The sequence below is a fragment of the Apium graveolens genome, chromosome 2, assembly GCF_009905375.1.
Source record: "Apium graveolens cultivar Ventura chromosome 2, ASM990537v1, whole genome shotgun sequence".
Lineage (NCBI taxonomy): Eukaryota > Viridiplantae > Streptophyta > Magnoliopsida > Apiales > Apiaceae > Apium > Apium graveolens.
Genome location: NC_133648.1, coordinates 317,495,790 through 317,507,848, shown reverse-complemented (window position 1 = coordinate 317,507,848; position 12,059 = coordinate 317,495,790). Strand labels below are relative to the sequence as shown.

Genomic DNA, 12,059 nt, shown 5'->3' with positions numbered 1-12,059 from the left:
ATTGTCAATTATTCCAAGTACAACTAATTACAAAGGATATGTAAAATTGATATATAAACAATTAGTGTGAGTATGCACGTTATTGATCAATAACATTTTTAATGTATAGATATCATGGTTTTATATTTTGGAACTAGGAATTATTCGGTTAAATTATTAATTTATTATTTATTATTTGATTTTAAAAAAACAGATGATTTATCAAAAATTTGTCAAATTGAACAAATATTTTTAACCGATTTTTAGATAAATTATTGGAAAATTTTGAAAAACCGGCTGATTTCTTTAAACATGATAAGTACTTGTAAGTTTTCATAAATACTTAAAATTTTGTATCGTATTTTTTTGCTAGGTAAGTGTTTTTAGTATAACGCATACTTTAATATCATTAAAAAAATTTAAAAAAATATACATCATACCTTACACATTTTAAAAAAAGTTATGGGCAATTGTACAATTTTATTTTTTAACGTTAATTGTACTCCTAAATTTGAAGAGATCAATAATACACAGAAGTCAACATTGTATTATTTTAAGTATCTTGTACTTCAAAGCTAGTTAATCTACAGCTACTAGTTTCCTACTACATATGTAACTCTTCTTAATCTCCAACTCAACTCTTTCATCCCCAAACACATTACTATACATACAAACTTTCCTGTATCTATCTACACACCCATCTTTAATCCCTCAATCTCAAACCCCATCTCAGGGTTTGGCTTATTTATCAAAAAATCCCATCAAAATCAAATCTTTAACCTTAAAAAACATCATGGGAAAAGGAGGAGCTTTGTCTGAAGGTGTACTCAAGAAAGTCTTGCTGTCTTATGCTTATGTTGCTGTCTGGATCTTCCTCAGTTTCTCTGTTATTGTCTACAACAAGTACATCTTAGATAAGAAGCTTTATAACTGGCCTTACCCTATTTCTCTTACAATGATTCACATGGCCTTTTGTTCATCACTTGCTTTTGTTCTTGTTAATTTTTTCAAGATTGTTGAGCCTGTGACTATGTCTAAAGATCTTTATTTGAAGTCTGTAGTGCCTATTGGTGCTCTTTATGCTCTTAGTCTTTGGTTGTCTAATTCTGCTTATATTTATTTATCTGTGAGTTTTATACAAATGTTGAAAGCCCTTATGCCTGTTGCTGTTTATTCTATTGGAGTTATGTTTAAGAAAGAGTCGTTTAAGTCGGATACTATGGTTAATATGGTTTCGATTAGTTTTGGGGTAGGGATTGCTGCTTATGGTGAGGCTAAGTTTGATGTGTTTGGAGTTGTTTTGCAATTAGGGGCTGTTGCATTTGAGGCTACTAGGTTGGTTTTGATTCAGATTTTGTTGAATGCTAAGGGGATTAAGTTGAATCCGATTACATCGTTGTATTATGTTGCGCCTTGTTGTTTGGTGTTCTTGTCTGTGCCTTGGTTTATTGTTGAGTTGCCTGTGTTGATGGAGACTTCGAGTTTTCATTTTGATTTCTTTGTTTTCGGGACAAATTCTGTTTGTGCGTTTGCTTTGAATCTTGCGGTGTTTTTGCTTGTTGGGAAGACTTCTGCATTGACTATGAATGTGGCTGGGGTGGTTAAGGATTGGTTGTTGATTGCGTTTTCTTGGTCTGTGATCAAGGATAAGGTGACTGCTATTAATTTGGTTGGATACGGGCTGGCTTTCTTGGGTGTTGCTTATTATAATCACGCAAAGTTACAGGACATGAAGGCAAATGAAGCGCTGAAGAAATCACAACAAGCTGATGAGGAGGCTGGGAGGTTGTTGGAAGAGCGAGAGAAAGAAGTAGAAGGTGGGCCGAGGAAGAATGAATCCGAGAAGTGAGTTTGCAGACTTAATAATTACTACATTGTAGTATGTTATCGAGTCAAGTGATGTGAAGACTTGAGAATTCGAGATCATTTTCTAGTTGGTATGTGTCGTATAGGAGTTTTAAATTTCAGTAATATATATTTATATTTCGTTTATAATTCTACTCTTTGTTAACTTGGATGTTATTTTAAGAGGCCTGAGGTATATATTCTACCATCATGTATGCTACTAAGAATGACTTTGAGGCTTATTACATTTACCTCTTTCCTCTCCTGAACTGGTTAAATTGTTATCCTATCATTATATAATGTTAACGTTACTTCTATGCTGTGATCGTGTTGAACCATTGAATCTTGTTCTAGGGTTCCAATTGGAATATATATAATCCTGTTATATATTTGTTTCAATTCAATATTTAATTCTCTGAGCTGTCTGTGGCTGCATATTTACAAATTTGGAGTACATAATGATAATTGCAACCTGATATTTTTATTAAATACCACAAATTGTGCAATCTGCAGATTGGTCAATATTCCTTGGCAGTGATATGATATAAGTAGTATGCGCATCAATAACATTACAATTACAGTAACATCTGCTGCAGCATGCCAGATATTCTATTTGGCAATAAGATGTTGCATTGTGCTTTTAGCCTAGCAGATACTAAACTTTTTTGGCAATCTGAGGTGAAATGCATCAAGTATTGTATTTTTACCTTTTAAGGTCAAGGATTAATCTTCCGATGTTAATAAAAGGTCGAGGATTACAAGATATCCGTTTTTTATGGTAAGAACTTGATGGTGTGATGTTTGTTTGTTTTTTAAAATACTGTTTGTAATTCTTATCAAATGAGGTCTAGGCCGCGGTTCAAATATGAGTTGAAGTATCCACACAGGAGTTTCTAAATTCTGTCAATTGATAACTGTATGTACAGGACAGTTAGATTGCCAGGCCGCAGGAGATAGATAGTCTAGTGGTAAATGTTTACTTTGTATTGAGATTAGAAGAGGCATATGTGCAATGGTGTCTCAATTTGGAAGCATTGTTAAGGAGTGTCGTAGGATGCTCAGAGAATTAAACAAGGTTTCGTTGTTTTTTACCAAGTTTAATATGGTTGCCCACGCTTTAGCTAGAGAGATATATTCTTTTCCAGATCGGACTTTTTAATAGGAGTTATGTTCCGTTATGAATGCTTTGAAGTTTGATTTAGAAAGCTAATGAAATCAATTATATATCAAAAATATATTCAGAAAGAAAAGGAGAAAAGATTCTTGCGACTTCGATCTGCTTTAATTTTATCTGTTGTTATCCTTTTCCTGATAAAATTCGATTTCATGGTGGTCCTAATATCTAAGAAGAACCAATGGCCACAACAGAATAAGAACATTAAGAATAAAACTGCAGATCAGTATAACATGTATAAATATACCATTATTCCAGCCTATGTAATGTGACATTCTGGTCCAGTATCTGCATGTAAAAATTCTTTGGTCTGAAATCGGACCTCAGTCTTCTCGCCAACCTAAGCTCTGATAATATGCTGAGTAACTAACTCATCTAAAACCTTAAGGTATCAGAGGAAAATCTTTCCAAGATCTTATATTATTATTTTAACAGTTTATGTGATTCTGTCCTTTTAAAGAGAATAATAAGAGCTCAAAAGTAAGTTTCTGGGCTGTAGCCAAGAACAACCACATTCTTCATACAAAATATTGGAACATCAGACAAGATTCACTCCTATTCACAGACTGGAAATGAAAACATCAAAGACAATATAACTCCAAACCACATCTAATGTACATGCTCGTCATCATCGCGGGAATTTTATAGCTAAAGCTAGCTCACACATCCTACAGCTAGCAGCTAATCTGTTAGTTATCGACTAACATTTCTCCTCTGCGTGATTGTTATTCCCTGTGTTTATCATCTCCACCACAGGTTTAGCCTTCTGTGGCTTGTACCATATTGCACATATTATGTATATCACAAAGTTTACTGCACTAAGTATAGCCAGAAGGCCATAGAAAAAATCTAGCCTTCCGAAATTTATGTTATCAGCAAGCCATCCCTGCCCTTCACCGGTTCCTGTCACTTTTTTTACAACAGATACCAAGAAGCTACTCAAGAAGAATCCGAGAGAGAGCGTGGTAAGGAAAAGGCCAGTGCTCATTGTTTTCATTCCTTTGGGTGACTGAGTTATGAAGAAATCGAGCTGACCCGTGTATATGAAGGCTTCACCAGAACCCACAAGAAAGAATTGTGGAATTAGCCAGAACACAGTTATTGGTAGAACTGGAGTGTTGCGTCCTACGTCACTTGCAACTGACAATCTTTTTATCTCAACTAGCGCCGCTGCTCCCATTCCAATAGCTGACAGAATGAGGCCTACTGCAATACTTTGTAAACTACTGAGTCCTGGTAAAGATAAGAAGTTATGTTAGGCTAACAGTATAGATGCAAAGACAAGGGTTAATCTGTTTTAGAGCAAGGATGTCAGGTTGTACCTGGTTTTCCTTTCCATTTCTTCCAGATTGGCATGATCACGCGGTCATTGAATGCCAGAGTAATTAAGATTGCTGCCACAAAGAAGACGGTAAGAGAGCCTGCTGGTATCTGAAAATTTCCCATATACCTGTCCATGGTAGATGCTTGCTGAACTGAGAAGGTGATCATTTGAGCATATGTAGTCCAGAATATGATGGTTGTAGCCCAAATTGGTAGTAGTTTTGCCATCATTTTTACTTCTTCAACCCTTGTCACTGAGCAAAGTTTCCATGGATTCGGAGCAGAATTAGGGCAGCTTTTATCAAAATCTCCCTCGGCCACGATTGCAGCCTTATCCAAGAAACTGTACAACAGAAAAGTTAATAATATTAGACAACATCACATTACTCAACTTTACTTCTACTGATAGTTTAAAGTTCCAATATGCCTTCATGAGTATCGCGTCAAACTTATGATCTTTGAAGAAAGCTTACCGGAACTGATCTGTGTGATGAATCCTAGAAGCTTCAGGAGAGTCCTCGTATAAAGATTCAACACTGTAAGGAAGCTCCATCTTCCTCTTACTAATAGCAGCTGCAATAACTTGGAAAATGATAACTATGGGACTTCCTACGCTTTTCTTGTACCTGTATCTTTTTCTTCCCGAGAAAAATATCAAGATTGCTACAATCATTGCGACAGAACAAAGCCCATATCCCAAGCTTCGGTCCACATTATCCTGTAGGTATACAAGAACGGTGACTGCCATCAAAGTTCCCATGCTAATAAAGAAGAAGAACCGGTTAAAGAAAAATGCTCGTTGGGCCTTTTCCTTCTCGTTATTTTCATCAAATTGATCAGTCCCAAATCCAGAAACACTAGATTTCAGTCCACCAGTCCCTAGAGCAATCAAGTATAAGGCAATGTATAAAGCTCCCATCTGGAAACCATTAGCCTGTTTGCAGTTGTTGAGATCAGCAGAATGACAAGGTTGTGGGCGAAACTGTGGCAATTTAGTCGATAGTGCTAATGCAGCAGTACCCTGAAAGATCATAATCTCAGCTAATCAACATGAAGGCGTATGTCTAACAGTTTGAGGATAAGATGGTAGATAAAAGCAAGACTTAAATATGGCTTACCATCGTCTGGATAATTGCAAAGATCGCGATGGTCCTGTATCTACCGAGAAAAGAGTCTGCTAAAAAGCCTCCAAGTAAACACAGAAGAAAAGATGTGCCCATAAAATCTGTAACAATATTGGCTGAAGCTGCACTGGGAACATGCATTACTCCACCCAAATATGTCACAAGGTTTACAGCGATTCCCATTGTTGAAAGCCTCTCGCATATTTCAATACCTGCAAAATTGATTAGAATGACAAATTAAACTACTTCGCAAGTTTTCAACAAAAATATATATGTATTGATCATTTTCAGTTCCCCCGAAAAGATCATGGATAATTCAGCAGAAAAAAAAATATTTAGCCGTCAAGAATATCCTCAAGTTCAAATTTCTTGATTTTGAGATACTAATGATTATTTGATCAGTCACTAATATGGATTAAGCAACAGGTAAACAGTTAGAGGAGGTCCACAAGGAAGTGGCTTTTATTCCTTTCCACTGTATGTTATAGGTGACATGTCCTTAAAAAATTATGGGAAAAAGACCTGGGATCTGAGAATCTTTACAGTAAACATGAATAACAGAATCAGAATGTCGGGGATGAAGTTTCAACAAGAGAATGAATATCATTAAAGAAAGTATATTTTGGTTTTTCATGTCAGAGGTCCCAATAATATTCTCACTCAAAGAGAAGAATAAACTATAACAATTTTCTTCAACTATCGTCGAATGTTTTACACCAAGTAAGTCTCTGCTCCTGAAAGTTCTGATGGGGTTATATATCTCGAGCATGAACTATCTTCATTACTTACATAGACTGAATGCACTCTTAGCTAATATCGCATCTTATTATCATGAATATGTACGTAAATTTTCCTAAAAGATTATCGTAGTAGAGAGGCAAATGAACAGACCTAGTATAAGTGCAGCAGGCACCCAACCACCAGTTTTAGACCTATCAGCAGGGTACCCCTTGTAGTCTACAGCATCAGGAACGGTCCAACTCATCTTCTCCTCCTGAGAGACAAAAACAAGAAGTTGTACATATATGAGTTAGCTCTAGTGACAGTTGACAGAAATTTCATATAATCAGCAGAAGCTAGGATAAAAGATGAGCTAGTAGCTAACTAACCATTTCTCTATATCTTGTTAGGAGCAAAGAGCTATGTAAAGGTGACAGAAAACTCGAAAACTAATCAGTGAGATCTTTCTTCTTCTTTTCACACTGGTATGACATGGTAGAGTTGCTCCTTTTATAGGCAAATATATGTAACATAAAGTGAGTCTCCACTATTATTTTGGGGACATATACTGCTTGGTAGAGATTAGGCCTACCGCATTTTGCATTAAAAGTTTAGCATTTATACATCCTTTTCAATTTATTAGGATAATTGAAAAAATATAGATGATGTTGATCTGTGAATTTAAAGGAAAACTGGAATCTGTAGCATGCATTAATGCAACAGCAAATAGCTTCTTTACTACCTCTAATCAGCTTGTATGGTAAGGATTGATTATGGAGTAGTGATCCACATTTCTACACCAGGTCTTTCGAGTTTTTAGTGCTTTTTCTGCCCCACAACTAACAGCTTTGAACTCTTTTGCTTCCTTTTCGAATTTGTCCATATGGGAAAATATAAGAAGGGTAAAACAACACTAGCCAGATCATACAATCTGAAGGCCTTATAAGATTTAGACATGAAATGCATGCTTTTACAGAGCCCATATCTTCTTGATATGAGCTATCGTTTTCCACAAAGTATGAGGGCGGTTGTGTTGTCTAAATGATGAATTTATGAAGGTGCAGTCAAATTGGCCAAGGTATTAAGTAAATGTCAGCATTATGCAGAATCTCCCGTGCTCAATTCCTCAAGAAGATTGTAGAGAAAACACACCATAACGCCTTTTCACACGGGAAACTAATACACATTTCAATCAATGTTGTGAAATTTGTCCCTATTTTTAACAGCATGAGATATAAACACTTTTTAAGGGCTAGCATATATAATTAGCAGTTTTCATATCAGCTTTCAGACATGCTCCCCTAAACAGTTCTTGTGCACAAAGACTTGTGAAGCCAAAAGATGGAGATGAGAGCTATTCTCAATCTAAAGCTTTGTGTAATGGCCTGACTGTTGTCGAAACAGATACTCTGATAACTCCCTATCTAAGAAACTCGAGTTAGTAAAACTGATGGCAATTATCATTATTCCCCCTAAACCATGGCCAGGAATGTAAGTCAGCTTTGTGGGGTTGTATTTAATTTTGTTCATTCCTTCATCATCTGAAGAACACCCTTAAATCGCTATTACTGAAAACAGAATCTCATAATTGCAGAGTTGAAAACATCTCATTATATTATGTCTAAATCCTATGAATAACAATCCTTGCTTTCTTGCTAGGTCTCATTTCCCCTTTTCCCTTGTTCATGTAAATTAAGCTCGAGTGCTCTTTCACATGCACATACTTTAGTACCCATGGCATTAGCATGTGTAGTAGTAGGTGTATAACTCATAATGCACCAGCACACTAAAAATGTCAATCATCCACTACAGCAACATAGAACATGACCAAGTGTCCCTACCTCAGATAGAAACACTGTTTAAAACCGTCCATCTTTTATAGTTTCAGATGGTCCACAACAAACGTATGATGTAACATCTTTACCGTTGTCTTTTTAGACGCGATGAGGTTAACTACACTAAAAACCTAACCTGGCCGCTAAAACCAAATGAACCCCTAAAACAACTATTCATTCTTACAACGCTTATTAAGTACGTTACATCATACACTTGACAGGGATCGGGACCCTTCTTTAATCGTCGATTATCCCTCCCTGTTTCTCCCACTACTATTTTCTTTGACATATTCTGATCCTTTTCTCTTAAAGTATAAATAGAATTTTGCCTCCCAGCATAAGGGAGAAACATCTTTCACAAGTTGCAAACAGTGCCTCCACTTAATCATGAAATTCTTGTTCTTCCCCTCGATTATTTAAATTATCCTCTGAAGTTTCAAAATCGATCGATATACAGATGTAATGGCAATTAGTATCAGTATCACTTTCAGTTGCCTTCCTTCTTACAACAGATAGACCATTAAACCTAATCACATGTAACGCAATCTGGTGATTGGTTTCTAAGATGATAATAAGTTGCTTTCACTCAAATCAATTAAGTAGCCACTAAGTGTCGATCATAATTTGGACCCATCTGCAAATTTTGCTGGCAAAGGAAAAACGTAAACTTGTTTCTTTCTTCTCGATGTTCTAGCAAATGAGAAAATCCTAATAATCTAATAATTAATATCATTACAATGCTTGATTCACTGCTAGTCATGTCATGCTAATTCTACTAGTTCATTCAAATCGTTATCGATATCATTCCTGAAATCTAAACCAAGCCAAAACAAATATTAAGTACTAAGTATGTTCCGCACCAAATCTAAACCAAGCCAAAACAAATATAAAGTACTAGTATGTTCCGCTCGGAAGTAAAGAGAGATACACAAACTCGATCAAGTCATGATCTTTGTTTTGTGATTAGCAAAATTATTGTCATCAATACTAGAGATCTCATACGACAAGCAAAGAGCAAATCAAATCATTATTCAGATTAAAAAAATTAAACAATTTAATAACAAAAAATCAACAACTTCAATAATTTGATCACCTATTTAGTCCAGCTAAGAACATACAAACTTATGCAACTGGTTTAATTAAACAAAAAAAGCCCATCTTCACCATCATGTTGCATGAATTTTTTAAACTAGCATACATAAGACCTATAACTCGGAAATACATACATATTTTAACCAATAAGTTACTTATTAGAAAAATTTGAATTGAATACACCACTTATCCAACTGATTTAAACAAAAAAAGAGGACCATCTTACCATCATGTTGCATGCATTTGTTTAAACTAGCATACATATAACTTATAACTCGGAAATACATATATACTTTAAACTATAAGTTACTTATTAAAAAAATCTGAATTGAATACACCACTTACGCAACTGATTTAAACAAAAAAAAAAACATCTTTACCATTATGTAGCATGCATTTGTTTAAACTAGCATTCATATAACTTATAACTCGAAAACACATCAACACATAACATTTTAACTTATAAGTTACTTATCAGAAATTACAAACGAGATAACTAGCTAAGAATAGTGGTAGTACATGCAGAGTAACGACATCGAATTTCAATAACTTAAATTATGAAAATTAAAACGTTTCAAAATTATTTTGCTATGAAATGAAATTGAAAGAGACCTTCATTCCTTCATTTTCTTGTTGGCTTTTGCAGCTACTGTGACATCTCTCCACAGGTGTTTACTGTTATATAAGTGTACATGCTTATATGTGTGCATGACTATACAAATATGTGTTCAAACACAGATTACTGGAAAATTGGGACTCATACTTGTATATATGGTAAATTTATTTATTTAGTTGAACAAATCTATATTTTGTTATTTGTTGAGTCAAACAAAGTATTAGACTGTTGTAAGATGTAATCTTCTCTGTTAATGAAAATCTCTAGCACATAAGCAGATGACTCATTCATGTTTCTAATATTTATGAGAGAATTTCTGGGTTAATACTCTATATTTGTTTTATGATTAATATTCCATATACTCCCTGTTATCAGTTATCCCCCTTCGATCCAATCCAAGATCAACTTATAACGAAGTTTTTCTTATAATTCGGTGTTCGGTTTGGAAATAGTTCGGCTCAAGTTCGGTTCGATTTATATATGAGTCGAACATGAACATAATTTTAAGATTTGTTTTGTAAATGAGCCGAATTTGAGTAGAATATAGAAATAAGTGAAACTCGTCAATAATTATGAAATCATAAGAACGATTTCATAAGCCAAGTTATTTGTGATTAAGAGTTCGTGAACAATATTCATGCATTGTTCGTTAAATCATAGTTTGTGAGGAGTTCGTTGAACTATAATTCATAAGCTGTTCGTGAACTTGTTCGTGAATAATATTTTTATTAATGAATTGATACATGGATAAAAAATTTGACTCGATAAAAGTTGGAGTTCGATATATCGAATTGAAATATAAACACTTAAGATTTCGACTTGGTTCCGCTCATTTACCACCTTACTTATATTATACTAGTATTTCGCAAAAAATCTTTGCCAAAATTTTTAACAAATAATTTGACAAACACATAGTGGGTTTTGACTTATTAGGCGCACATGTATGAACGCAACTTCTGATAATACTTCAAGGTGACACATTTAGGAAAATATTTCCAATGGTACTAGACTTTAGCAAAATATTATACATATAATTTGTCTAATTTGGGAAGCACTACAATCATGCAAGTTCATTAACAAAAATAGCCAACTTGGTTATATTGTTGAATTTGAATGTCCAGTTTTGTCATACAAATTTAACATAATAATCAACTCTCGTTGAAGCATAGATTTCATAACATCAATTTCAATGGTAATTTCGGAAAAGTTTTAAAACTAGAATGGGTGAAAAATCAAAATGCCCACCATTTGGGAAAATCTGCCCAAAATACCTATTGGCGGGATGTTCCGCCTTTTTTACCCACTGAATATTCATGTGGGGAATGCGGATTCAGTTTTAAAAATTTTAACAAAGATTACGCATGCTTAACATACGTATTCATTTTTTGTTTTTTTGTGAATACGCATGTTGATCATACATATTTTTTGTAAAATCAAAAGTGAATACGCATATTTAACATGCGTATTCTTAGTTACAATTTAAAAGGCTGAATACGCATCTCTGAAATACGTAATTCGTGGGTATTTTGGGCGGTTTACGCGTATCTGGATATTTTCGGTAGTTGAAGGTGGAAAGTGGTGTATTTTGGGCATTTTTTCAACTAAAATTACATGTGTACATAAACATGACAATTTATATCTTACTAGCTGAAAACCCACACTGATCAAACATTTTTTTTAATATTATATATATATATTTAAAAAATTGAGTTGAAATTCTTAAATTTTTTCGTTTAACATTTTTTTTTATAGTAGGTAACCCACAGCCGCTACCCTTTGGGTGCGCACTGGATAAACCCTACGGGCTCACGCAATTATAGCCTTCATGATAATTATATTAATATATCTATATGTTCATAGTTTTTTAGAACATTTAAACCTATTGAAAGTAATAGGCTCGTTACCTAGAAAAAATGTTATTTTTATTATTTTATTCAAAATAAAAATACAATGTCTCCTAGGACCTTAAAAAAAATATTTTTGCGAGTTATTACTTAATAGATTGACTATAAAAGCTATTTTAAAAAGACAATATTACTAATTGAATTATACAGTTTTATTAATAATTCTATGTGACTATGTGTGTTTAAAAAAAATATTAATTATGTTTTAATTAAAAGTTAATGTTTAATTCATATCTATATGATACGAATTATGTTTAGTTTGACATTAATTTGATTTATCCTGAATTAGTGGTTTTTATTATTTTATTTTAACCCGAGGTCCATTATACCGACAAAATCCAACTTATTATTTTTTATTTTTTTTTAAGTCCAGATCTATAAGATAATTTTGTTTTAATCTGCATAATTATTATATATTATTTTATTTTTTAGTTAGTTGAATTATAT

The 12,059-nt window shown here is 33.8% G+C and overlaps 2 protein-coding genes across 2 annotated transcripts; one reads left to right on the top strand and one right to left on the bottom strand.

The window, feature by feature from the left end:
* Positions 1 to 568: 568 nt before the first annotated feature.
* Positions 569 to 2,146, top strand: LOC141708899 (putative sugar phosphate/phosphate translocator At4g32390). The gene has a single exon (XM_074512725.1). It carries the CDS (start codon positions 773 to 775, stop codon positions 1,826 to 1,828), a length of 1,056 nt encoding a protein of 351 aa, XP_074368826.1. The 5' UTR covers positions 569 to 772; the 3' UTR covers positions 1,829 to 2,146.
* A 1,333-nt stretch (positions 2,147 to 3,479) lies between these two features.
* On the bottom strand, positions 3,480 to 6,708 carry LOC141708898 (protein NRT1/ PTR FAMILY 6.2-like). The gene is made up of 6 exons (XM_074512724.1): positions 6,555 to 6,708; positions 6,337 to 6,439; positions 5,440 to 5,657; positions 4,795 to 5,342; positions 4,321 to 4,664; positions 3,480 to 4,231 (listed from the first exon to the last, which is right to left on the bottom strand). The coding sequence occupies exons 1-6, from the start codon at positions 6,555 to 6,557 to the stop codon at positions 3,699 to 3,701; spliced, it is 1,749 nt and encodes a 582-aa protein (XP_074368825.1). The 5' UTR covers positions 6,558 to 6,708; the 3' UTR covers positions 3,480 to 3,698.
* Positions 6,709 to 12,059: the final 5,351 nt, after the last annotated feature.

Excerpts from the sequence above, each read along its gene's own strand:
- LOC141708899 (XM_074512725.1), top strand. The coding sequence starts at position 773 with ATGGGAAAAGGAGGAGCTTTGTCTGAAGGTGTACTCAAGAAAGTCTTG.
- LOC141708898 (XM_074512724.1), bottom strand. Across the intron at positions 5,343-5,439 it reads TTGCAATTATCCAGACGATG|GGTACTGCTGCATTAGCACT; the intron begins GTAAGCCATATT and ends ATGATCTTTCAG. Across the intron at positions 4,665-4,794 it reads CATCACACAGATCAGTTCCG|TTTCTTGGATAAGGCTGCAA; the intron begins GTAAGCTTTCTT and ends TCTGTTGTACAG.